Source organism: Eucalyptus grandis, chromosome 2 (assembly GCF_016545825.1).
Source record: "Eucalyptus grandis isolate ANBG69807.140 chromosome 2, ASM1654582v1, whole genome shotgun sequence".
NCBI classification, from domain to species: Eukaryota; Viridiplantae; Streptophyta; class Magnoliopsida; order Myrtales; family Myrtaceae; genus Eucalyptus; species Eucalyptus grandis.
This window is the reverse complement of record NC_052613.1, coordinates 4,922,717-4,949,786: the sequence shown is the minus strand read 5'-3', so window position 1 is coordinate 4,949,786 and position 27,070 is coordinate 4,922,717. Positions and strand designations below refer to the sequence as shown.

The window sequence follows — 27,070 nt, the reverse complement described above, 5'->3', positions numbered from 1 at the left end:
CATTCGGTACAGAGGGTGAAGAAGAGCCGCTCGAAGAAGAAGTGTGCTGGCTTTCTTATTCATGCCTGATTTATGTTTTCTCTGCCAAAGAAGTGTGCTGGGGTGATGCGTCATGGCAATGCTGGCTTGGCACGGCTTGAGACGTTGTCTTGGTAACGAAGAGGACGAGTTGAGGCGAGGCACGGCAAGACACGGTAGCGAAATTCAATGGTGAGCTTAGTGGCACAGCGACGACTGTTAAGCATTGAAGCTTGTGATTCTGTCAAGCGAAAACCTGGATGTCTTAAATCTCTCTCTTAAAGAATTTCATCCTCGAAATTGAATGTTCCCTTATGTTCCATTGAAGAGATGAGGATACTATTGTTTCATTTCCTCCTCGTCCTCCCACGTTGCCTTTTCCATGTGTGGTGTCACCATAAGACTCTGACGAGTGGGATTAACTTTTCAAAGAATTTTCTCTTTCTTTTGAGCAAATACTTGCACTGATCAAAGCTCACATGGCAATTTTGAATTTTTTTCTGGATTTTTTTTATTAATTTTTTTCTTTTTACTCTTCTTCCTTCTTGGGCTTCTTCTCCCTGCAGTGGCTAATAAGGCTCATTTACAACTGGGCCCTCAACCCCTGCCATCGTTGTGGCCTTCTCCTTATTGGGATGTGGTTCATACTAGTGTCCTTGACTTTAAAGGTTGAGCTCATATTTCATTGGTAGTTTGGACTTGGACTCATAAATAGCTATTAGATATATATAATTTTTTTTTAAAAATATTTTATTGGCAGTTTGAGCTTGAGTTCATGAAAAGCTGTTTATATATATAGGGATAAGTAATAAAAGTTCTAAATTTTGTTATTTAAAATGTTAATGAGTCATAAAAACTGGTAAAAAATGCAATCAAGTTCTAAAATTTATTAAATTGTTTCAATCGAGTCCCAAAATTAATATTATCAACATTTTTAACGAAAATGCTGATGTGCGGACGTGACATTTAAAATGAATTTTATTTCTATGTGATTAATTAGATTTAAAACTAAAAAGAAAAGGTAAATTTTATTTAAAAAACAAAACAGTTAAAAAAAAAAAAAGGCCGGCGCTTCGTTTGCCGCCCATCGTCGGAAGGGGGCTAGCGACCGTTGCCGGCCCCCGGCGATGGGCGACGGTGGCCTCGGCAGGGGAGGAGCTACCATTTTGTCTTTCTTTTTATTTTTTTTTAAATAATTAAAAAAATCCATGTGGAAAATGAAAAATTATATAAAATGCCATGTCTGCGCCACGTCAATATTTTCCGTTAGTAAGTTTGACGGTGTTAATTTTAGGACTCGATTGAAACAATTTGACAAGTTTTAAGACTTGATTACACTTTTTGCAAGTTTTATGACTCAATTGCATTTTCGTGACAAGTTTTAGGATTTTTATTGCACTTATCCCCCATATATATATATATTCTCTTTTCTCTTGTAAATTGAGAGATGCAATAGAGATGTGCGAGGTGCTAATTATAGTAGGATCCTCAGCTAGACGTAAACCTAGTTTAGTGGTGAACCAAAATAAAACCTTGCGTCTCGAATTCTCTTTCTCTCATTTACTATCTTTTTTCTTTGTGATTGTGCGGTGAATCCTAACATCCCTAGCCTCGCCCAGGGCTGCGAGTGAGGTGGCTTTTGCCCAGATTTAGGATGAGTTTTTGGTACTTTCATTGCCTATTACCCAATTGTAATGTAAAGGGAACATCATATGAGCCATAAAATCCAGTTCATTTATATTATTAGCCAAAGTCCAACTTATTCTTTTCCTTTTCCCCTCAATTAATAGTGCAATTGAGTGTGAGCATAAAAGGAGAGAAGAAGGCAATGACAGCAAAAGCGAAGCGCTCGATCGTGAAGAAAGAGGGAAAACGGAGGAGACAAAAAAAAATCTCCGCACTTAGCCATTTTTGACGTTTCGATTAGCCAAATCAGCTACGAATCGCAATGCCTATTAATTATTAAAGCCTATTATTCATCTAATTAGAGTGATTTCGGAAATTAGGGCACAAATTTGGAACAATATTAATTTTAAATTGCGAGGTTCGGTTGAGGAGTTACTAAGCTGCGATTTTTGTGGAAATAATGCTTTACGGTGTCGTAGAATGATGGGGTTTGCCGAAAATCCATTTCGAAGTATAGTTTGTTCCAAAATTTTACATGCGAGTTACGCAATCAGATAATATACGTTATGGACAAAAATGAACGTTCTCTATAAATGAGCTTCTTCATTAGCATTTAGGAGCTGATATGTTGATGATTAAGCATAGTTAATTGAGTCATTCGTTGGAGTAGAGTTTTACTTAGATTTTGATGTAGTTTTTCTATCAATTAATAAAAATATGAGTATGTTAGCTTGAGTAACCATCGTAGATTGGTTTTCAAATTTCCCAGATGAATGGTGATATATCTTCTAAGAATGTGTAAAATGATATCTTCAAAATGATATATAAGCATGTTTGTTTTATTAAATTTAGGTTAGGCATTTACTACAATTTAATATTTGTGAATGGTTTGACGTCAGGAAAGTTCATGCATTTTGTTTCGAGAAATCAATTATCAATATTGATTATAGATTTGATTCCTAAAATTGGAGAATGTTGGTTTGATGCTCAATATTGTGTGAGCCCCTTGGGGGGCTCGTGGATATGCACATACCAATTTACAATATTTTTTTGGGCCGAACCACTGGCAACATAAGTAGAGACCTAGTCAAGGAAAATCTTGGTCGCATTGTCATGTGGTATTATGCATGATCACTGCTAGGTATTTGTGAACGAGTTTGGTCAATGAAGTAGACCATTAACATGTGATTTGAGATTAGTTGATGAAATAGACCATCGACTTGTGGTTACATGGGATTAATCAATAGCATAGACGATTAGTAGTTGATTTGTTATTCTGCATTGATATTGTTTTTAATCATTTACGTAAAAAGGTTTGTCAGATAGATATTGTTTACTTTTGATATTTTACATATATAATGCTCTAGCTTTGAAATTGATGAATGGTGATAACGTATTTTGTAAAGGTGCAAAGTGAATATTTGATCCGCTTAGAAAAAAATGTATTACTCACCGAGTTGTAATTGCTCACCAAATTCCTTCCATAATCAACAAGAGAATTTTTGGGAATTGAATTTTGATGGTTTAAGGCTGCATCGTTTTGGGTTGAAAGACAACTGTGTTATCCCCCATTCTTAATGATTTTTGAGTGTGACGATTTTGATCAAATGAAATTAGTCGAATGCTCTAAAAGATCATGGTAAAATATCGAGAGAAAGAAAATCAGTATTTCCACAGCTATTATTGCTAGGGTTGATTAACTCGAAGGGACTAATGCTTTCTTCATTTCGCCTTTCTAAGTTGAGTGAGTGCAGTACCAACTAGGATAGCCATGTCTCTCTATTTTTTTTTTTTGGTCGAAACTACGCATGATATTCATTCGTTAACGGAGTACGGAGAAATTACATCAAGAGCATCAGAGCATAATATATTAAAAAGAGTAAAAGGAGGGTGAGTGACCCAATTCTTCGGTAAATTGTTTAGCCTCTGAGATTTAGCTAACCAATCGGCGAGCTTGTTTGAGTCCCGGCTACAATGGGCTATGGTGAGGCCCAAAAATTTGTTCTTCAACTCCTTGGTCCGGTCCACCAAGGGTTGTACTTCCCAGTTAAACTGATCTGCCGAGTTTACATCGTGTACAGGTACACTGCAGTCAGAAGCCATGTCTCTATATGCAAATGCATATTTTCTTCTTCATACATTAATTTTCAAAGTTTCGATATCCGAACTATTAGTGCCTTAAATTTCGAAAAAATAATTATAAGTATTTGAAGCAAAAAAATTGACGTGGCAAAGATTTAAAGATTTCTTAGCCGTTTCAGTACAATTTCTCAAGAAATTTCCCATCCTTGGAGTATCTCATAGGCCAAGAATTCGCTTAATCTAAATTATATGCTATGCAATTTATTTCTAATATTGAACATATCTGTGGATACTATTTTCATTTCATTCATTTTATAATTTTTATTATTTTTATAAAGAGGAGGGAGGATAAATGAGTGACCAATGGGAGCGACGGACGGCGCCCGAATGAGATTATGGGGGGGAAAGGAGACGGAAAATCTCTGGCTGCGCGCGGCCTCCAACCACTGTCCGACGTGGCACATCGCATCACCATCCGATTCGCTCGCGCTCTCCCCCACCCCATCTCCACCAAGAAGCGCAAGCTCTCTGTTTCTTTCTCTCTCTCTCCAGAACTCGCAGGCGATCGCTGAACCACCGCCGATGGCCGTCGCTACTCCGTCGCCGGCCGCTTCCCTCTCCGGGCTCAGGCGCCGCAGCCCTCTCTCCTCCTTCTCCCGCCGCTCCGCCGCCGCCACCTCCCCCGCCAGAAAGGCCCTGACCATTGTCGCCATGGCTCCCAAGAAGAAGGTACTTCTCGCATCCTCGTTGCTCCGTTTGAGGTCTGTACTCGTGAGAGCTTGGGATTTTTGCGCTGATGAGGTGGACGAAGCGACGCCATTGATGTTCTCTGTGATGGGCAGGTGAACAAGTACGACGAGGGCTGGAAGAAGGACTGGTACGGGCCGGGGATCTTCTTCGAAGGGAGCGAGGAGGTGGACGTGGACGTGTTCAAGAAGCTCGAGAAGCGCAAGGTCCTGAGCAACGTCGAGAAGGCGGGCCTGCTGTCCAAGGCCGAGGACCTGGGGCTCACCCTCTCCTCCATCGAGAAGCTCGGGGTGTTCTCCAAGGCGGAGGAGCTGGGGCTGCTCAGCCTGCTGGAGCGGGCCGCCGCGGCCTCCCCCTCGGCGCTGGCCTCCGCCTCGCTGCCCATCCTGGTGGCGGCCCTCGCGGCGGTGGTGCTGATCCCGGACGACTCGGTGGGGCTCGTGGCGGTGCAGGCGGTGGTGGCCGGGGGCTCCTGGTGGGGGCGGCGGGGCTGATCGTGGGGTCCGTCGTGATCGGCGGATTGCAAGAGGCCGATTGAATTCATTCCTTAGCGTTAGTTAGCGTTGTAGAATGATGATAAATCTAAAAGATTTTCCTCTTTCTCTCTCGATCAATGCATGACTAGCTGAACACGTCTTGTCGTTCTCTTCTCCGTTTAACTGCGACCCGCAAAATTCGAACGAGCTGCGAAAGAGGGTGCGCTTGCGCTTTGAACTGGCGTAACATTCGAACGCGCATCTCTTCATCATTTTTTTTTTTTGGTAAAAGGTATAAGGTAAGAATATATTGACTTCCAATCGGAAAGTCTATACAGCAAAAGTTAGGTCCCAGAAACTTGCACTCATAGAGAAAAGAGTCAAAGGCTGCATTGGGGAACCCTTTGCAAAGCTCTTTGGGAATTCAAAGCCCATTTGCCCAAATATTAGGTGTTTGGAAACACCCAATAATACTCACCTTGAAGGAATGTTGGCATTCTAAAGGCTGAAAGCCCAAGTGGGCTTTCAGCATTTTGGGAATGGCTGGGCACCGTTCATCTTCTTCTTCATCAGAGAGGTTGGCGAGGCGTTGTGATGGGTCGGCGATGGGCAAGAGAGGCCGGCGTGGTCGTGACACCCTAGCAATCGTTGCTGACCAATCGCGCGGTCCAGATTTGGGTCACGGCGAGGTGGCGAAGGTCACGTGCCTAGGTCGCGGAGGTGGCGGAGGTCGCTTGGGTTGTGGCGCACAACCTCCGCCACCTCGCCACAACACAGATTTGGGTTCTAGGTTGCGACGGTCACACTCGTCGTGACCTTAGGCAACCTAAGGCTAAGACCTCTTCACGACCCAGATCTAGTTCGCGGAGGTCATCTGGGTCGTAGCACGCAACCTGCTCCACCTCACTCGCCTAGGTCGCCACGAGCGTCGTCGCAACCTCGGGGACCCACAACCTCGTTGCGGAGGTGGTCGAAGGTCATCTGCAACCAGATGGGTCGCGACTTCAGATTCAGTCGCTGCGACCCTCGCTGGAGGATTGCCCGACGCGTTGCAACCTCCACTGAGGCCGCGCAATCTGGATCCTGCAATCGCCACACCACTCGGCAGAGGGTCACGCAACCCTCACTAGACCACCTATCTTTGTCGAATGGCTTGCATCAAACTGCCCACCCTTCGTTGGACCGCTTGCTCCTCGTCAACTCTTTTTTTTTTTTTTTTGAATAACAAAAGGCTTGGCAAATATAATTTTCCCAAATACTAGTTTCCTCAAAGATATTTCACAATGAACTTTTAGAATAAATTTTATCAAACACAATTTGCATTTTGGAAAATACCAACTCAAAGGCTTTACATTTTCCCAAACACAAATCTTTCCAAACGCACCTAAAGTGAGTGGAAAGGGGCAAAGGTAAAATAAAGCAGAAACAAGCAACAGCAAAAGAAAAGAAGGCCTAAACAGCTGCCACGGAGCACCAGCTAGCCTACCCTGATACAGAGAACAAAGAGGCTACAAAAACAAAAGAAACTGGAAACCCACTCAAAGATGGGTAGAAAGGATGCTGCCGACGCCAACGAAAGGAGCGAAGAACATCAATCCATGCTTCCGCATCAGCAGCTTGTAGTTATGAAGAACCTCCGAGCAAGAGATAGTTAAGAAACCCCCTTACTCAAGAAGTCGGGCCGCTGTAAAAAGAAATGAAAAAGATCACCGGGATTTCAGTGAAGATGAAAACCATTGATGGGGAAGATCGAACATGGGGCGAATTTAGTTTAGTACGAGGAAGACGGAGCGACAGTCGAGGAAAGCAAAACGAAAGAGAGACACAAAAGAGAAAATATTGGTCGTAGGTGGAGATGCGGGGTATCGATCCCCGTACCTCTCGCATGCTAAGCGAGCGCTCTACCATCTGAGCTACATCCCCGAGATATGCAAGTTGAAAGATAAGAATCTATTAAATCCGTACATTGAATTTGGAATTCCCCAAGTCAGAAACTACCGCCATCTTTGTAACCTGTAGAACATGCGCGAGCTGATCGCAAGAGCACGATGACCATCGAGAATCGAAGCTAAAAGGCCTGATGCGAGAGACAAGTATGTAATTTCGAGTAGAATGCTAAGCTGTATCGTGTGTGGGCGCGAGCGTGTTTTTTTTTCTTTCCCCCAGCGATCAGTAGTGTAAAGTGTGTATTCGACACTGAACATGTTTGTGTACAGTCTCTCGCATGGATTGGAGCTATCGATCGGATTCATGGAGGATTTCGTTCACGGGTATCGAGTGATTGGATTGCTAGAACATGTAACTTTTCTTTATAGCTAGTTACTGCGTTGCGGTTTGTCAATGAGCATTAGAACCAATTGTAGTGACGGGTTTCGAATTTCCTCTAGCGATGAAGCAGGAGATCTCATGCAACTGCATTTATTGATTCCAGCAAATATAAATAAGGAATGAGGTACAACATCCCTGAGAGAGGATAATGGCGACAACTCACTATTTCTGGTACTGATCTATAGATTTAGTCGACTCTGCAAGGCGAGCCGAGACTTTTCTCTCCAAGAAAGCTAGACATGATGCTTTCGAGGAAGGAAAAATTACTTGGCACGTAGATCACAATGTTACTAGTCTAATGCCGGCATCTATTCCCATCAGTATCTTATGTCGATCTGGAGCTGTAGCTGTAGCGAGTAGCCCAAAAGAGGTAATGCAAGAAATTGATTCCGGTTAGCATGCATAGCAGCCAATAGAACCCCTCCAGGTGGTAGTGATTCAAGTTGCTGCCGGACATCCAAGGCGTCGGAGATAACATGCCGGTGATTTTGTTGACTATGGAAATGAGTGCCGAGCTGAGGTAGTAGCCCATGGCTAATGATGTCCAGGAGAGCGCTGTGGCCAAGGACCGCATGCTTCGTGGGGTTTCTGTGAAGAAGAACTCCAGCATGCCTGCCAGCGTGAAAAGATCGGCCGATCCAAGGAACAAGTATTGCAGTGCTATCCACAAGAATGTGATCGGTAGTGGTCCGGCGGAATCTATTTTCCCGGATTCTGCGGCAACTTTCTTCCTCTTGACTTCAACCAAAGCTGCCACTGCCATTGCCACAATGGACAGAACTAGCCCTGTCCCAATTCGCTGAAGATAAGTGATGCCCATTTCGGTTTTATTGATTTTCCTTGCCAACGGTATGACTAGGTGGTTGTAGACTGGCGCTAGTATCATTATGAAGAGGACTGGGAAGATGGGGAGGGAAGCCGGCGGGACTCTCAGGGAGCCTAGCTTGGTATTCATGGTGGCTGCTTGTTGGACCGAAAAGGTCGAGAGTTGTGCGAGGCAGCTGTTCAAAATTATAGTCGACATGAAGATGGGGAGAATCTTTATCACTGTCTTGACCCTTTCCACTTCCCTGACGGTGCATTGCAGCATTGGGTAGCTGGGATTCTTCATTGCCGCTCTGTTTAGGAATCCGAGATGTACTGTCAGGGTCTGACTTGGCTCCTTTCCTTCAGCTTCTACATCCTCTGGCTCTCTATCAGATGGGCTTGTTGCCATGCTCACCACAGCATTTGTTGGTTTCCTGGATTTGCAAGTGTTAAAGATCGATGCCACCAGCACCTATTGGACACCAGGAAAAAAGATTGTTTGTCATTCTCTATGGGCGGCTTGTAGCCGTAAGTTTTACCGTTTTAAAGATGTATTACTACCTTGAACATGATTGTGATGGGGCTTCTGGTGGGTGTTTTGACGCGATAGGTAGAAGAACCAAGGAGGAAGATTGGGATGGAGATCAGAATCGTTGCAGCCGATATCCCAAAGCCCCACTGCCAACCTACGTTATCTTCAATCCAAACCACAAACGTGACAGCAAGCAAAGCCCCGCAAGAGAGGCTGAAAATGTAATAGTTGAAAAAGCTTGATCTCTGCTTCCTGCCTTCTGGAGTGTTCTCATCAAATTGCTCCGCCCCATGTGGAGGTAGTGAGCCTTTTATCCCACCAACTCCTAAAGCCACCAGATAGAGGCCTGCAAATAACATCACTACTTTCGCACCACCAAGTTCTTGACACGGAGAATGGGCGCCAGATGAATCACAACTCAGTGGTCTTAACGAAGGAATGCGAGCTTGAATCATGAGAACTAGCAACCCCTGTGATATTCAACACTGGTGAGATTTTGATGGTGACAACAATAAACTTTTTTTTGGACGTTGATAATTAATAAAACATTGGATAACATTAAACTAGTCAGAGGTCCTGCAGCAGTAGAGTTTCAAAGTAAGGCTACGGAGCACAAAGATGAAAGTAGATTCTTCTTTTGGCCACTATAAGAACGTAGCAACTTAGGATTCTAAAATTGCCATAGGAACCCCTTAGTTGGAGTCTATAAATCACTTTCCTGTGCCTTGAGTATATAGATGAACGTAGATTCTTCTTTTTAGTTGCTTTCTCATACTCTATGGCACTATGGCCAAAGGAAATGGTCATTTTACCATTTCCCAATCCTTCTGGGTTTTTACAATGATGATGAAAGAGAAGTGCCTTCCAAATGTTGCTAAGAAACATTATTCAGGACATATTGATGGAGATTAATGACGTTCTTCATCTTTGTATGCAGTTTTGTATCACAGTTGAGCTTCTCTCCTTTGTTTTCTCGTTGAATGTTATGTTCATAAAGACATGGACATCCAGTTGATATTAGCAGAGATATAGTTAAGTAGTACAACATTTCCAACACCATTGGGCTTCTGAAACATGGCGGATTCTTTTGGCTCAGGACCAGCATTGAGTGTTTGCATGTTCTTCCCATCAGATGATGTCAGTCCTCATCTGGTGCGTCTCGACGGGAATTTTAGGACTACTTACATTCTGATGAATTCTAATAGATGGTTTCTCTCAAACCTTGGTGAAGATAGTTGATGGGGATTGATTATCACCTTACATCTTGTTGGGGTTCATCAACCACAAAAGAGTGCTATAAGAGGTTATCTGAAGAGACTGGTGTAATCCATTAGTGGAAAAAGAGACGCATGAGAAGTTTTGCTAGAAGCTTACCGTGAACTCTATTGCAGCGCTCATCAGATATATTCTGTAGGTTGTTATGTGAGCATCTGCTAGAAAGCCACCAAGGAGAGCGAGAAGAAAAGTTGTTCCCATGAAAGTAGTGACAATATTGGCAGAGTTGGATGGCGAATAATGCATAAATTTTGTCAGGTAGACCACAAGGTTGCTTGCATTAGCCAGGAATGCTAAATTCTCCAGCACCTCCACAACTATATTCCTCAAATAAACAAAACAAGTCCTGTTATATTCTTGATAAACATGATGAGATAATATTTTTATTCCCCTTTTTCTGGGTTTTCTTCTTTTTTTTGGGGGTGGGGGGAGGAGGTTTTCTGGTCATTTCTGCAAGCCTTGAAATATCAGTAGAAACTAGAAACTTTAACAGTAAGTGCTTGAAAGAATCCTGGAAAATGAGCTCTTGATAATTAGTTGACCGCTTACCCAAGACAAAGAAGGCAGCCAACATGCCTCCATGACGATCTTTGAGTGCCGGTCTGTTCCTCCAATCTACATAACCTTCCAATTCATTCAGTTCCATATTGCCCTGATAGTTGAAGAAGTGTTTAGTACGTATATTATGACAACATGTAAAAGAAGTAGCCAAGAAATGAATTATGTTGGGAACTTGAAGACTTTGGATGGAGGGAGGGAACAGGAAACGAATGGTGACACACCGTTTCTCCTCCTTTCATTGATTTCTGTGGAGGAGTACTTTCTATAATTTGAGCACTGACGGTTGGGCTCGTATTTATAGACCTTGAATATGGTGGTGAAACCTGATATGAAAGATCTAGACCCTTAGAAAACGACACCTTATTATTCGCGCGGCCTCTGATTTGTTTTGCTTTTAAGATAGAAGAGAAAATATTTCAGGAACAAATGCTCTCACGATCAAATTCTTTGTTCTTCTTTCTTGCTAAAGGATTGTATCTGTACTTTGTGCCTGCTAGCATATTCGTTGCTGAAGTTTAAAAGGTGTTGCCTGTTTGGTGGCGCATACCAGTTATGTAATATTGTCTATCCGATACCTCGACTTCAAAGTCAAAAGATGTTTTGATCTTTAAGTTTGATTCATAAGTTTCGATCTACAGTTAATTGGTGGTTGATGATGCATTGACAATTTGTGCAAGCATCAAAACAAAATGGATTTTTAGGTTGAGAAGTCCATTACATGAGCAAGTTGCTTGATGATGGGTGCGAGTCAGGGTGATGTTTTTGACGATAGTGCTAATTTATGGCTGTTTCAGGGTCCCCCACTCCCGCATCACGTTCACATGCACCTCCTCTCCAGTAGTTCTCGAACCAATGCATGTTTGAGCGACTGCATGGTTGAGCCACTCAAAAAGACTCCAAAGCTTACCGACCAAGTATCATCAGATATCAACCGTCTATCATCTGCACTATTCTCGTGCCTTCCACGACAGGGCAGAGTCCTCATTCCTCAGACTCAATTTTTGAAGGCCACAAGGATCTGCTCTAAAAATTGCCCTTACTTCTATAGTGTCTATTGGTACCACTGCCTTCAAATCTTTAGGTTTCCAGATCCATGTTATTAGTCTGTCCGAGCTCATTTTGTTTGTCTGTTCCGGTACTCTTACCGAGCTTTCCATGGAGATGCTTCTTCTTGCTGCTAGATTCATCTATCTAGTGGCCTGTTCTTTTTATGGTGGATTCCTGACTTGTACTTTAATTTCCCTTTCAGGTTACCTGTAGTTCCCTGCTTTTCCTGATTCTCGAAACGTGTGGATGCAATTTTATTGGAGGAAACTCGGTGCTGGATTATCTCATTGCACTCCCAAATTGATTGGCTGTGAGCCGAAAGAGACAGGTCTTATGCGGCCTCCCATTTACTCGTGTGCATTGAAAATCGGGTTAGTTCTTCTCTCTTGTGCTTCATCTGAATCTGTCAAAACTACAATACAAAACAGTAAATAGATCGATATGGCTACCCAAGAAGAATGTAGGGAAAGAACTTACCTTTGTCTTGCTTTGTAAGTGATATTGCAGGAAGGGTCAGCGGCCTCAGGCTTGTCTCCGTCATTGATTTGCTGAGGATGGAATTAGAACCTTCCCAATCAAAATGGTGGGGTTGAGTCTCGGGTGTTGTGGGGTTGCCGGCAATTCTGTTTAGATGAATCCAATTTGATTGGCTGCTTAGGAACCTGTTGCTGTCGCACTCTCGCTTAGACAGATGCAGCTTCAAGTGTACTTTAGGCTAGTGGAAGAAAAGATAAAGGAATGCTCAAATAGCCATTTGACATGGTAACAATTCCGTATGCCTGACTGTTGATGCTGCTCAATCTGCATGATCACACTTCCCATTGCTTAGTACACATCTCACCCTCTAATTGGATATCTCCCTCAATTGACGATCGACGCGTTTAAGTTTCTTGGGTCCAAATTTCACAAACGCACTCGAGAACTTCGAACCTAACAAGAACAGAAGTTGGATCGAAGTCTCGAGAGAGAACTCCCATTGAGGACAGTGAAAAGGTCGAACCCACCATTCAGTTCAACGTCGATAAGATAAGCAGGTACAGTACAGCAACATGGGTCCGGCCATGGTGTGGTGGGGCAGAGCGCACCGCCTGGTTTAATGATCCCTTATGGAGTCTCAAACGTCTTGTGGTGGGCTTTCCTTCTTCGTCTACTGAGCAGCACAGGCATGGGGACCACGCCATGGAAAGCCTATTGGAATCACACGAGAAAACTAAGAGCTGGGGTCCAGGCTCGACCGGTTGTCGCATCGACAGATCTGCCGACTTCTGTGGCCGGAAAGGATTGGTCTCACATGTTTGTTCTGTCCTCAATAGTCGGCCTCGATCGGTCTTCATCGGAGATAGGGACTGAAAGACGGATTCTGGCTTTGATTGATAGAGATTAGCCACCTGATATGTTCTTGTTCTTGAGCTCGATTTGATTATCGTGTCAGTGGCTATAAAGGAGGGATTTTTAAGTGGTGTCGGATCACCTTGCTCTAATTAGTAATTACCACCCGCGCGAGGCTACCATTTTGGAGGGAAATGAACGAATTCCACTGAATTTGACATGTGGGGTAAGTCTTAGTGATGATTATTCTAGGGTGGGTTGATTCCCACCCTACGATCTGAAACCAAACCGATAGGGCCGGTTCCTTATTTGTGAAACTAGGAACCGGCCCACTTAATCTTGGAACCAGACTGACTCGTCAAGTCAAATTGATCTAGGAACTAGCAGTGATTTCTTTCTTTCTATTCTATGCAACTTGCAAGGAAATGAACGTAGTTTTTGTTGCATCTTATGTCGTAATTGCAAGTGGGAGTGCCCCTCGGGCATTGCGATAATAAGAATTGTAATGGGATGTGTTTTGTTATAATAAGAATTGTAAAAAAAAAAAAATTATTGGGTCAGTCTATGTAATTCAAATGGTGGAATCGAGAACTAGATCGATTATCACTAGTTCCAAATATAAGGAATCGGGAATCACTTAGAATTGGCCGATTTCAAGGTTAGAATTGGAGCAGTGCTCACCCTTGGTGAATCCTTCAGTGGATGGGGATGTCATGCTTTGGAATCACCTGAAAGTTATTCCAATTTGTGGGGTTTAGTATCTTCACTCATGCTCAAGATTTGAAAATATGTGACATGCTAAAAGATGTGGAATCTAAACGAGGATGTGAGAGATTGAGATATGTTTGCATTGCTTCTAAGTAAAACTAACATAGCTATGATGTCGCGATGAGTTCGATTTATTCTTGGACCTACAATACATGTGTAATTATTCAAGGTCACAGACAACCAATGTGATCTAATTTCGAGAGTAACCCTAGACCCCTTAAACATAAATGGAGATACTTAGAGGATGGCCAAAAAAAAAAAAAAAATTTCCAAAACGTGCATGAAGGATATTGAGCCAGGCTTGGTTCTGGTCTTCGTGTCACCGGCAATCCTATCAGCATGTCATATTCATGCTTGTAGATCGTATCAATCTAAAGCATCTTGATTAGTCGGGCTAGTGCCATATTCGGATTCTTTCTCCGTAATTCATGTTTCAGCTCACGTCTCGCTCGTGTCGCCCAAATGGGTCGTGTTTAGGTCATATTTCATTTAGAACTTGGGAAAGAGAATGTGGGAATCGGAACATTGAAGACGCCACTTGCACAGTTTCGTGGCAACCTAGGATTTTCCTATTGGGCCTCCTGGACAAGAATTTGGGCCTTCTGTGGGCCTTCATATTGGGCTTTCTAGATCGTCGTTGTGAGGACAACGTTAGGGATAAGAACAGTTTCATTCGTTCATAGGTCACATCCGAAAGCGACCGCGATCGTCGCGCTTACACAATCGACCATATTCTATTCATCACATCCCTCCAAAAAGTTCACGTGACCAAGATGTCGTCGAGCTTGAATCAGGCGTGCCGTATCCTGCATGTTAGACATGGATAAATTCAATCGAAATCCGAGTTATCGTCTTCAGATGAGTCGCTACATGAGTTTTTTTTTTTTTTGGATATCGTTGGACCGTGCGATCGATCCGATTTATTAAGTTTGAATGTCGTGGTAGCTTTTTGCGAATCTCCTTAGCCTTGTGCTTCTTGGAAACACTCGAGCACAAAAACAAGCCACCCTCCAAGCCGTCTTTTTCAGCATCCTTCTTCTTGCTTGCAGACGCCACTTTTGACCCAGAAAGTGTTTTGTGATTGGGAGATCCTTGAATTCGAAGATATATAAAGCATGACATATCTGCCGATGGAGACGCAATGTGCATCTATGATTGTTGGGAGCCCAGGAGCTCAAGGTCGAATATATCAAATAGAATAAATTAATTGCTTCGTTCTATATCAATTATTTGATGTCAGACTTCTTTGATACGATTCACACATTTATCCCGATGCTTTCAAAATGAAAACAATTCTGGAATACAGTGATTATATTCCGTTTAAGTTTCATTTGAAACGTATCTATTGGAATAGGGTTTAATTTTTAAAGCTTAACATACTGCATATCAGGAATCCCAGGATCTACAGTAATAAGTGAATTCTAAGATCTATACATGTTTTATTTGTACTCTTAATTAAATGATTATAGTGAATATCATCTCTACTGACCATCATTTGGGACAATTCATTAATTGCAACTCATATTTATACATATAAAAATTCTAAAATGTTAACAAAGTAAAAATTTTAGGTTATAATCGCAAATGTAAACTCACAAGTTTGGATTACACACTTATCATTGTATGCTATAGAATACCGCATGATCGTATCAAGACATAAAACAAGAGAAACGAGAAGATTTTTTCAGATTCAAGTTCTAGGTTTCATTGAAACTTGAAATCTAAGTCCCACCCGTCGGATAACCTACCGTGCACATTTTTGAAGCGACGAATACTGCCCATCCTGAAACCCGGGACCATACCGGTTTCGATATGCACGTCCGAATTTCACGCCGCGCGTTGTTCCCAACCACGGAATTAGGAATCAATATCGCGGAAGCAATCGAGTGGCGGGGAGTAGACGGACGGCGATAAGCAGGCGCGGAGATCGAAGCTGGAAACTTAAAACTTAAAACTTTCGCGGGTGGTGGTCCCCGCCCGCCCGCCCGCCCGCCACAGCCTACAGGTCCGTGGCCTCGTTCTCCGCTTGATAAAAAGGGCCAAAACTCGCGTATCAAAATCCGGATCGAGTCGTCTCGCGTCGCTTTCCCCCGCCCGCCCGCGAAGGATCCTGGCAAGAGCGAGCGAGAGCGAGAGCGACGCGGTGGGGCCCCGGGGACACGATGACGTGGCCCGGCGGTGGGGCCCGCTGAGTTGGGGGGCTGGGCAGCGGAATCGCCAGGTCAAACGGCGGTGAGTCACCTGTCGACCCCCGACTCGCTCTCTCTAAACCCTATATATAATCTAAGCTACTAAAATACCCAAAAGAATATTAATTTTTTGTACAAGTTTTAGGAAATTTTTAAGAAATGAAATCGGGGTTTTATATTATGGGGAAGCCTTGCCACCCGTTCCCTCTTGAGTAGCGACTGATTGGACAAGATTCCCTTTTCATTTTCACTTTTTTATTATTATTATTATTTTTTTGATTTTTTTTGCGGGGTGGGTCTTGTCTTCTTCCCTTAGCCCCGTTGTCATCTACATCTGCGTCTACCCTTCCCTGTTGTTCATCAAATTTTACCCATTTGCCCTTGCTGGGGTCGAGTTGAGTGGCTTGCACAGAGGCCCCTCGTGTCCCCCCACTTTCCTTAATTTCACCCACAGACCACGAGAGTTGATTTGATTTTGCATTGACTATATGGGGAAAGTGGGTTTTGCCCATCTTAGTAAAAATGTGATTCACTCACAATTGGGTATTGTCTTCTTTCTTTTTCCCCTAGATATGTAGTGCTTTATTCCGATAGGATAACGTGAATTGATTTTCTAAATTTCTCTTATGAATTTGAGAGATCCTTTTATTGAAATTTGTATATGTTAGGTATTATTATTTATATAGGACGAGTCATGAAAGAGTACTACGAAACATGGAATGTTGGGTTGAGAACTCATCGGTAATATAATGAAATCTAATGAACATGCGAATTCTTGATTCGTTAATTAAAAACTCTCACTTATCTTGTTTTGAACTATTAAAAAGAGTTTGTAAAGAAGTGGTTGATAGGACTATGGAAAAGAACTTATGATCTAGCGGAATCTTTTGAACCTAAATCCCGGAGTGGTTGATAGGACTATGGGAAAAAACTAATGTTCTAGGGGAATCTCTTAAACCTAAGTATTGAGAAGTGGTTGATAGGACTATATATGAATGGAAACATTGCATTCTGATATGGTTTTCTGGCGTTCTGTAATTTATCCTTCGCATAAATAAAAGAAATACATAAATATATGCTTGTAAGTTTTTTATGTTGGTAGCTTTTTGGACAGAGATTAAACAGGGGCACCATGGTAAACACGTGACCTCCCTGTCCACTGTCAGGAGAATAAGAAAATGAGAGAAACTATATTAACCCCCCATCAAGGTTCAAGAAAGAAAGAGTCTTTCTTCTTCTTCCTGTAAAAGAGAGAGAGAAGAGAGGAGCTTCCTCTGCTCTTCTCCCACCACCCTGCACTGAAAGATTCATCTCCCTTTGAGATCCCCAAACACCCTTTCAGAACCCACACCCCAAAGCTCTCTCCCCACCTCTCCAACCTGAGATTGTTCAAATCCCCTGTTTCCCTCTGTGGCCCCCTGCGTGATGGGTGTTTGCAGCCGGTGTTCCCACACTTCTCACATCACAGAGATCATCATCACCAGCTTCTTTCGCCACAAGCCTTAGGTTCTTCACCTCGACAGAGACGCGGAGGGAAGACGAGACAGTTTGATCGTCTGAAGAAACCGCTGTCATGGAAGTAGCCTGAGTGAAGAGACTTTGACCAAGATCACCCACCCTTTTTTCTCTTTTTTTGTTCGCGACCTCTGCTGATGGCGGGCGGTGCTTCGGCTTCGGCTTCGGCTATCACGACTCTGCTTCAGAACCAAAGGGTCCCTCCTCCTCCTCCTTCTGATGCCTTTTTCCTTTCTGGGTCTTCTCCTTTTCTGGGTACTCTCTCTCTCTCTCTCTCTCTCTCTCTCTCTATTATGAGGAATTTGTATACCTTAATATAAACTCTGTCTGTGGAGGTTGAGTTCATCTCATGTAGTGGATGGATGGATTTTTGTTTGCTGGATTCCTTGATTTTCTTTTGGCCAAGTAGAATTCCCCATCTTCGGCTGTCATTTTTGTAATATGATGAGTTCATATGGTGGACAATCATTTGGTGAAATAGAACGTATAGGTTAGTGTAAAACTGTGCAGATGCAACTGACTGATCCGCCAGTATATATTCAAGAATTACTCTATTAACCCACGAATTGTTCTTCAGCATGGACAGCTTCTTGGGAAGAATGGTCTCTTTTATTTTCGGAATGAGTTGTAATTAGGACCATGTGGTTCCTAGAGGTCCGTGGTCATTACAGGACACTCCCTTATTGGCATGGTATGGTGATGTAGGTTCAAGAGCCATGGTGAGCTTCGAAGATGCTCACAGGGGAAACAGATTGAACAGACCGTTTTTCCGGTCAATCGACCCTGATGAAAACGGGGAAGACGACCTGGAGGATTACTTCCATCAGCCTGAAAAGAAGAGGCGCCTGACTGTTGAGCAGGTACAGTTTCTTGAAAAGAGTTTTGAAGTAGAGAACAAGCTCGAGCCAGATCGCAAAATCCAGTTGGCAAAAGACCTCGGATTGCAGCCACGACAGGTAGCGATATGGTTTCAGAATCGTCGTGCACGGTGGAAGACGAAGCAGCTAGAGAAGGATTATGAAACTTTGCAAGCTTCTTTTAACACCCTGAAGTCAGACTACGACACTCTCATCAAGGAGCGGAATGATCTGAAAGCCGAGGTCTGGATCTTGATAGTTAAAAACAACTTTCATTCAAAATCCCTGAAAAACGTGGTTATAGCTATATGATCAGTTCAAAGTTGATCTTTCAGGGGTCATATTTTCATGCTTGCTGGAGAATGTACTGATAGTGTATTTTATGCGCTGGAAAATTTGATGAACTGACGAATGCTTTTACCAGGTTCTTAACCTCACGGACAAGCTACTTCACAAGGGAAATGAGAAGGAGAGTTCCGAGTCGTCCAGCAAATCATCTCAAGGGCTATTCCAGAACCCCATTGCTGATTCTGTTTCTGAGGACGAAGTGTCCAGAGTCCCCATTCCTACATGCCGGCCAGAGGATATTTGCTCGGTCAAGAGCGGCATGTTCGATTCTGAAAGTCCGCATTACACTGACGCTGCCCACTCTTCGCTCTTAGAGCCCGGTGATTCTTCCTATGCTTTCGAACCTGACCATTCAGACCTATCTCAAGATGAAGAAGATAATTTGAGCAAGAGCCTTTTGTCCACTCGCAATTACCCAAAGCTTGAAAACTCTGACTACGCCATCCTGCCTCCAAATTCGTGTAACTTTGGATTCCATGCTGAGGATCCTGCCTTTTGGCCTTGGTCATACTGAAGGCGTCTTTGATGCCGTTCACTCCCCTTGTTTTCTTGTATCATATATGAGGGGATACGCTATAAGTATGCAATAAGCTCCATCAATAGCTAGCATCTGTCCAAATGCTGTAGTGAGCTTTCTCAAGGAAGTTGGAACCTGTGTTGATTTCCTTTTCTTTAGGTTTTGTCCTTCAATGGGATCGTCTGTTTTCTATGTAAACTAAATAAAGAAACCTTGTTTATCAATACGATCTCGAGCATGTTACCTCTTTGCTAGATCGAAATGGAGTTTTTACTGTGATCTGTAAATTCATACTGGAGCTAGAGAGACCTTAATGCTCGTAAAATAACTCGAAAACCATAGCCCGGATGGTCGATTTGGTGGTGGGGGGTACTGAACTCGATGAACCCGGGTGACCCACATTCTTAATGAGCCTTAGAAAAGGAAAGAGCTTCTTTGATCAGCTTGTCAGCATGATGTGATGAAGCTCCTCAGTCTCAGCCAATGGTTCTTTCAATAAGCAAATCTGCAGATGTTTCTCAAGTTCTCCTGAGCCGACAACACTTTGCGGATTTTGATCCTGCCTTAGTGGCAAGCACTGTCCAGGGAACTTTTCTGTAGAAGAAGAGTTGACTTTACTGGTATAATAGCTTTGTCCATCCAATTTCTGATGAATAGACAGGAAGAAGCGAAGTTTTGTCATGAAGACATCATGGAATTGAAGTTGGGGAAAAGAGGCTGCCAATGTTTTGCTTGGTCAACAATGTCGTTGATTCTTGCACATAATGATGCACCTTTAGAAAGCCAAACTTGTACCTCGCTGCGACCGCGACCAAGACTCCATCTCTTTCATAAAAAAAAAAAAATGAATGATTTAAAACATAATTTCTACAAAAAAATTGCTTGAAATAATTAGTTAATAAAAAATATTTTCATTATCCACAACAATATATGTCTATAGAGTTTCATCAAACACTAAAAATAATTTTCTTTGGTTCATTTTTGTAAACAACACAATCCATCATTTTTACAGAAAAATTGTATAGGATTAATGCCATAAAAACCCCAAATTAGTACACATGTAACATATTTATTCAAAATTCATTTTAAACACCTAATTGGTATAGCTATAATAAATTTATTTTCCGTTAGTCTTTATTAAATTTTACCGTTTGAGTGACACGTAATAGTTAATAGATATATTAGTTTTGGATTTTATCATCTATTTATCACATGTATACAAATTTGTGGTTATTAATCTAATTTAATGAAAACTAATGGAAGAATAAATTTATTATAAATATATCAATTTAGGGTCAACTAATTAGTTGGTGGTAAATTTATTTTACGTGTACTAGTTGATAAATTTTCCCCCTTGGTAGTTTGGCTAGGAGTCAACGTATCAAAAAGGATAAAAAAAAAAAGTCAAAAGAATGGAAATGGAGGATTGGGAAGCTTCTGATTTTGGAATATCATGTGTGCTGGAGCTCAATCTCCTGGAAACTCTAAACTCTTGTGTGACTTTACCACACGGCATCCCACCGCCGGCCATTCGCGCAGCGCCAAGTGTCGTGTCCTTTTCCTCGGATTACCTACCGACTATCTGGAGGTCACGTTTATAATAAGATTTCATCAAGGAGGTACCATATGGGATCAAAAAAGAAATTAAAATAATGAGAGGGAGTCCGTCTTTCCTAAGCTAACCTCATGATAGGAAATGCGAAAAAAAAATCTTATCTGAACTCAGCATATGGATAATTAAATCGTCTCGACTGTTAGATGATGTGAGCCGTACATGATGTTAATTTGATCGACGGCGGAGAATGTCCGATTTTCCTTTTTTTTTTTTTTTTTATGGGAGAGACCGTCCGGTTCGCACGTACGTAGACTTGGTCCGCAAGAGATTCCCAAGGCCAGAAACTCCAAGCCAATGTCACTGTCGGAGGAGGGGGTGGGGCCTACCTGACGTGGACAAGGAGTGAAACGTGGCGTGTTGTGTTTGGATCCATTGGCGCTCGAGTCATAGTCAAACCCACCACCTTTTCAGCTTCATCTTTTCGTCTTTAATTCTTTTTTTTAATGTTTCCCCACGTCATCGTCGCCGTACAAAGTCACCTTCTGGGAAGCTCAAAAGGAAGAAAAGAAATCACCTTCTTGTCGAATCGAAACTCCTGCTCCGCGCAAAAAGTCTACACCTTTGTATGAGTTAACTTGCGGAATTGAAGTTAAGTCATTGTTTTTTAGCACCTTATTCTAGGTGTTTGGGCAAAACAAATAGACACAAAATTCAACATTTTTTGAATTTTCAAAAATTATCAAAAATCTAAATTATGCCCATTATAATATATTTATCGTAATTTTTTTTGTAACATAAAAAACCCTAAACTTATATCTGTGCGATAGATTTATATTCGATCGAAGATCTATCAATAGGAAGTGTTAAAAATTTGCCTATATGAACATTAGAAAAAAAAAAGCATAAATATGATGTCTACATGATTTAAGTCAAATAAAAATGTCATTTTAAAAAAATAACATAACAAAATATTGATAAATGATAAATGTATCACATACCTACAAACTTATGATTTTTTATGTTATAAGAAAAGGTTTAGATAAACATGTTATAATGGGTATAGTTTATATTAATGTCGAAAAGTTTATGATAAATATATTCTGGCGAGTATAATTTGAGATTTTTTGGGACTTTTTTTTTTTTAATTTAAAAGGATTAAAGGAAGAAACGACAAGGAAAAAAAAAAGGGAAATTGTTTTTTTTTCCAGGAAAGAGAAGAAAAAAAGGACAAGTTCGTGGAAGGGACGAGAGGGTATGGGGGTGGCGCAGCGGCGGGTCCCGCCACTAAACAACGCGCCGATCGCGACGGCGACAGCAAGGCGTCCCTGTCCGGAAGCGGTCCCCACCCACCGGGGAGCTGACGTCAGCGCACGGTCAGTCAGTCCCGTGGCTTTCAGTGGGCGGGGCCCACCGGGGCACGTGCCCGATCCCGAGCTGACGTTTGCAACATAGGACTTTCGACAAAATCCGTGGGACTACGATTCCGCAGATTACGCCCCCATTTTTTTACCACAAAAAAAAATGAATTAACAACAATAAAAGCAGTACTGAACTTCTTCTTTTTCATCAGATCCGCGAAAAGATAGGAAGCATTTTTCCCCTCACGTGAGTCACGAGGGTCCAAGTCAACGGGCCGAGGCCGTGGTGAAGTGCGGGAGATGTCAAAACCGATTTCACTTCGTTTTCATCATCATTTTGCTTGTTTTCCTAATGTGAAAGGAGGCGATTTCCAATTTTGCTTATTCTCCTAGTGCGAAAGAAAAACGATGACCTCAGAATGATCTAGGGGCTTGCCTCATGACATGACATTAAGCTCGGATTGTGAGATTTTGTGAGGATATGAAGACGGTGACCTCCCTATGATCAAATGGCTTACCTCATGACATGAAATTAAGTTCAGATTGTGAGATTTTGTGGTGCATCGACCAATTATTCAAAGAATAAGTCTCAATATGGTAACGGTTCATTAGGTCCTGAATTTAAAATTTTCAAGCTCTTATATATATTTCAAATTATATATATTTGGTATCTAGGATCCGGCCTCGCACAACTTTACGAGTGCTCATAGCCTCCGAGGGCCCGATAGGCCCAATGGCAACCACTGACTATAACTGGAGGGGAGCTGGCCTAGGAACCCGCAACTAGAGATCCCCACTAAAGACGCTAACAACCGAAGATTCGAACTCGTTCCTTTAGCTATAATATAGTAAAGCGCAAACCATAACGGCCATCTACTCTTAACACTAGACAAAAAGATCAAATCAAGCACAATGGAGAGTATTAGAATATTAAATAATAATTTACATGCCAATCTAATAGTTTAAACTTTTTAAATAATTGATAGGAATCCCACACAATTCCTCGTGAACTTAGGATCTCATGTTATGATATCATGTGAAATTTTGCAAGATCATTGCTAATTGTTTTATATACTACGACACTATGTGAGAGTGATTTAAATTTTTCCAAGCCCCTATCTATATCCCCAATTACATAGTTCCATGTTTAGTACTTGCAAAAAAACCTGACTAAACGTGAATGGACTGTTAGATTATTAACTAATAATTGCACCTTCATTCCACAGGGTTTTCACACGCTCATTCCACCGATTTGCATTAATCAGAAACTTATAGATTGAGCCAGAAGAGGAGGTCATTTGCCTAACAACATTCTCTACCCCATCATCTATAATCTGTACAAACAATGCAATACACCAACTTCCCTTGCGTTGCTGACTGAACGAGCCTCGGGGCCGGAGCCGGAGCCAGGGCCGGGGGGCGCCCTTCTCTCTCGGCTGCAGGCTTCTGTACAAATTTCCTGGTCTTCCTTTCCGTGGATGTCTAGCTCCGCAAAGTTAACAATTTGTCTTCCATGTACAGATCAGAATTTCACGTTCTCCTTCAAGAAAGATACCATCTCTTGCTGCAGAAAATTGATAAGAAAGGGGAAAAAGAGAGGTTGGTCGCCAGTCCATAATGGTCATGTGAATATCTCCTTAAAATCTAAAGATGCATGGCGTGCGTAGCCATTTCTCCGAGGTGCGGTGTTCTACATATCCATTTAAAATCTGTCTGTTCTGGTTAAGCAGATACTCGTCACTCATGCCTATCATGTACTTGGACTCTTAGTGAAAGATCATCTGTTAGAGCAGGCAACATGCAATCTAAAGCTCCTCTGAAGTTAAAAAACACAGACGGATTAAAAATGCCAAAATGAATGCAGTCAAAAGAAGCGGCTTGAATGTTCTGAAGACATTTGCGCTTGAGAAGGAAAGGAACTTACGATCAGGCAGAGCACAATGCAACCAGCAGCACCTGGGAAGATGGCATACCAAAAATTCAAGTGGTGCAACTTGGCAGCATCGATGAACAGTATCGGCAAGCTTGCAGCTGCATTCAGTTCACATGAATGATTTATCTTTCGAATGCGTTACGTGAACTACCTTGAGATGAGAAATCATGAGGGCACGAATAGGTGGTTACCCGGCGGATGTGTTGCGCGGGTATAGATCATGAAAGCAATAGATGCAGCTAGAGCCGTGCTCCTAGCAAGCCAACCTGGCCCAAACATTGAAAATGCAAGCACACCAATGACTGCACATCCTATCTGAGCCATGAACATGTTATACTTCTGCATTGAAGAGGAGATGAATGAGTCCTTGACCAAATGCAAGAAAATCATGCCCTGTAGCCACTGTAACCACACCAATCTTTCTGAGAGAAAAAGAAGGTACTGCTACATGCAAGTTCTTCTTGACATGTATAATGACAATAATGTTGATATCTGTTGGTTCCTTGAGGCTCAATTGTTTTCCGACTGGCAGGAAGAACCCAGGGAACGTATCACCCAACGCACCGTGGGAGTCAACAAAGAAATGGTGTAAATTAGGCGATCCTCAAGAAGTGAAACTGAAAGATACTAAACCACAGGAGAGAGGACCAAACGAAGTCATCTTCTGTGGTTTCCACCGCAATGAGAACAATGCTATGCTAGATATGTATTTGCAGCTTGAAGTTTTTCTCTGGCACAGTAAATGATCAAGAGACAGATGACAACACGCCACATTAGGTATCAATCTGGAAAACAACGTGCGTTTTAAAATATACAGGGATCTATCCCAGAAGTTGAGATCATAATCCGAGTGATTTGTGGTTTTTTTTCCCCTTTTGCTGGGCACCATGAGATTTTGCCGTATTCAGATACAAGAAGATAAAGTTACCTATCATATTTGCAGTAAAGACTTGGTATTTTCTAAATCATGAATGCTGCCCTTTTTGTATTCAAAATCTAGAAATTGTAAACACAAACTGTCACGAAATTTAAGACATAAAGTTGGCAGCTAATCCCCACAGGATGATGAATATCTCTGCAGTGTATCATAGTCATTTTCTGGATTCAACTAAGGTGGGCAAACTGCAACTCCAATCATTCTAATGTAGATTTTGTATCTTAGATATTAAAAATCACTCTCTTTTTGCATTAGCATTACATGCCGCTAAGGTTTTCCAGAACATACACGCTTGCAAACAAACTAAAAGAAAAGAAAGAAGGGTTATGGAGTACCCGAGCAGCAGGGGAGGAGGGAGCAGTGAAGAGGACTGCACAAACGGCACCTAGAGGAGCAATTGTCATCGAAAACCCCTTTGGTGCTAAAATTTGGTCCATCTTTCCAAATATAGCCATAGCAGCAAATGCCCCTATCATGCCAACAAGATTTGAAAATTAGAACTTACATTATTTAATGTCACATAACAGATTACTGCACATATAGTCATCATATTAGCACTAAATTGGGCTCCAGCAGAAATGAGGAGTAATTTGAGTTCGGTCTTGCATAAACTTATTTAAAAGACTGAAATGTCCTGAACTGTTAAGGCAACTTAGCAATGTAGAATGGACAACAATTAATGAACAATCAAAAACACAAATCCTCCAGAATTTTAAGTCAATCTGTAATTTTGATTTTCATCTAATCTACTTCATGAATTGTCAAATTCGGGAGATTGTTCATCTGTACGCACAACAGTAAGCATGAACAAATGACAGAGACTTATATTACAATCCACTGGGGAGATTTCTCATGAAAAAAAAAAAAACACAACAAAGAGAGAATGAACCAGGACCATTGACAAGAACTCCAAGTACAACCAGTAGTTTTGACTTTCAAGAAGGTTCATGAGACTTTTTTCCAGCTCACAACCATTTGAAGGGACCAAGCGATATTAGTAGCCACACCGCAGCATGAACAACAAACTTCTTCTCTGTCTTCTCACAGGCAACAACAACAAATTTCAATTTCCTACAATCTCGAAATCTCTATGAAGAATGAAACTGATGGAAGGAACATTTCTACTGCATCCCCTGAAGACAGCATGAACAGACAACAATTGCGATCCTTCACTCGCGAGCAGAAATTCCTTAAATTACGTGCAAGCTCAGCGATAATGCAGAATGTTGATTCCTTCTATCCAAGACATTAGTGTTGACACTTGTTTTACTAAATCAAACAATCCCCCATCAATGAACAGGAAGAGCAGTACCCAGACTAGGCCCGGGCAAAACTTTCATGGACATTTCATAGTACATTATCAATCAGAAAAGTCCATATGGTAAGTTAGTGAAAAGTTAACTGACGTAACGGAAACTCGACAAAAGAAATGTCAAGAATATTGCTTTGTTCCCCCCCTACAAATGGGAATTTCGCAAAGGATAAATTATTATAATAAAGCGGACGGAGGCGGGTGATGATGCTAACCTGCGGCAGGCCAAGCGATGTCGCTGAGAGACGGCGCCGAGGAAGCCTCGCTGGGCTTCCAGCTATCCCAGGACGGCGCCGCCGCATTGCCCGACGCTACCACCACAACGTCAGACCACCCGCTCCTCTTTCTCCGCCTTCTACTCCCCACTCCGCCGCCGACAGCCGGTCCATCCAAACCAAGACCGACAGCTCTCTCCGCCCAGTCACGAGCATTGAATTGCGGAGAACTTCGCAATGGCGAAATGACGATGGGCCCGAACGTGTCAGGAACGGGCGACCCGCGAGGTTCGATTGCGGCCGCAGTAGGTAATCGCAGTTGACCTTCAGCTGCATGCCCATTTCCTCCTTCCCTCTCTTCCCTGCTCCAGCCCTGTCGCTGAAGCTCAAACTTAATGCGTGCATCGGAGAGAGAGAGGGCGAGAACGAGACTCTGCTGCGTTGGCAACGAGAAGGGGCGGCTTTCGGAGGGGTCGAAAGGTCATCCGGACGAGAGGACGTTTATTTATTCATGCAAGGATTAGACAAACTGCCCTCCACTCGTTTCCTTTCCTTGGACCTTTTGATCATTGCGAGGAGGGACAAACCAACTGCCATCAAGTGTCATGCGGAGTCTTGTTTTCTAATACGACCCCTAAGATGATGTTCGTTTGTCTTTTCGAAGATGCGAAAGATCACCATGTGCGCGATAGGTTATTTAAGATGCATTTGATAATTATTTTATTTTAAAACATAATT

The 27,070-nt window shown here is 42.3% G+C and overlaps 4 protein-coding genes and 1 non-coding gene across 6 annotated transcripts; 2 read left to right on the top strand and 3 right to left on the bottom strand.

Annotated features, from left to right (window-relative positions):
* Positions 1 to 4,073: 4,073 nt before the first annotated feature.
* On the top strand, positions 4,074 to 5,087 carry LOC104419072 (hypothetical protein). Its single transcript, XM_010030600.3, is given in 3 exon segments — positions 4,074 to 4,455; positions 4,569 to 4,938; positions 4,941 to 5,087. Coding segments are annotated over 3 exon segments (807 nt in total). The 5' UTR covers positions 4,074 to 4,089; the 3' UTR covers positions 5,012 to 5,087.
* Positions 5,088 to 6,799: 1,712 nt separating this feature from the next.
* On the bottom strand, positions 6,800 to 6,872 carry TRNAA-AGC. Its single transcript has one exon. It is a non-coding gene; the product is annotated as a tRNA-Ala (tRNA).
* A 479-nt stretch (positions 6,873 to 7,351) lies between these two features.
* On the bottom strand, positions 7,352 to 10,817 carry LOC104419063 (protein NRT1/ PTR FAMILY 4.6). Of its 2 annotated transcripts, none has more exons than XM_010030589.3 (5): positions 10,674 to 10,817; positions 10,441 to 10,543; positions 9,991 to 10,208; positions 8,646 to 9,086; positions 7,352 to 8,556 (listed from the first exon to the last, which is right to left on the bottom strand). In XM_010030589.3, exons 1-5 carry the CDS (start codon positions 10,689 to 10,691, stop codon positions 7,603 to 7,605), a joined length of 1,734 nt encoding a protein of 577 aa, XP_010028891.2. In that variant the 5' UTR covers positions 10,692 to 10,817; the 3' UTR covers positions 7,352 to 7,602. The 2 variants fall into 2 exon arrangements, with proteins under 2 accessions (XP_010028891.2, XP_039162100.1); XM_039306166.1 differs by having other exon boundaries at positions 9,991 to 10,237; positions 10,674 to 10,692.
* A 6,178-nt stretch (positions 10,818 to 16,995) lies between these two features.
* Positions 16,996 to 19,276, top strand: LOC104419057 (homeobox-leucine zipper protein HAT5). The gene is made up of 3 exons (XM_010030575.3): positions 16,996 to 17,555; positions 18,006 to 18,400; positions 18,582 to 19,276. Exons 1-3 carry the CDS (start codon positions 17,438 to 17,440, stop codon positions 19,017 to 19,019), a joined length of 951 nt encoding a protein of 316 aa, XP_010028877.2. The 5' UTR covers positions 16,996 to 17,437; the 3' UTR covers positions 19,020 to 19,276.
* A 3,852-nt stretch (positions 19,277 to 23,128) lies between these two features.
* LOC104419048 lies at positions 23,129 to 26,813 on the bottom strand (the record flags this gene model as incomplete). The annotated part of the gene is made up of 5 exons (XM_010030563.3): positions 23,129 to 23,499; positions 23,860 to 23,966; positions 24,060 to 24,207; positions 25,141 to 25,274; positions 26,333 to 26,813. Coding segments are annotated over 5 exons (912 nt in total), but the record flags the coding sequence as incomplete, so codon positions are not given.
* Between the last annotated feature and the right edge of the window lie 257 nt (positions 26,814 to 27,070).

Excerpts from the sequence above, each read along its gene's own strand:
- LOC104419063 (XM_010030589.3), bottom strand. Across the intron at positions 9,087-9,990 it reads GCGCTGCAATAGAGTTCACG|GGGTTGCTAGTTCTCATGAT; the intron begins GTAAGCTTCTAG and ends TGAATATCACAG. Across the intron at positions 8,557-8,645 it reads CCATCACAATCATGTTCAAG|GTGCTGGTGGCATCGATCTT; the intron begins GTAGTAATACAT and ends GGTGTCCAATAG.
- LOC104419057 (XM_010030575.3), top strand. The coding sequence starts at position 17,438 with ATGGCGGGCGGTGCTTCGGCTTCGGCTTCGGCTATCACGACTCTGCTT. Across the intron at positions 17,556-18,005 it reads TGGGTCTTCTCCTTTTCTGG|GTTCAAGAGCCATGGTGAGC; the intron begins GTACTCTCTCTC and ends ATGGTGATGTAG. Across the intron at positions 18,401-18,581 it reads GGAATGATCTGAAAGCCGAG|GTTCTTAACCTCACGGACAA; the intron begins GTCTGGATCTTG and ends TGCTTTTACCAG.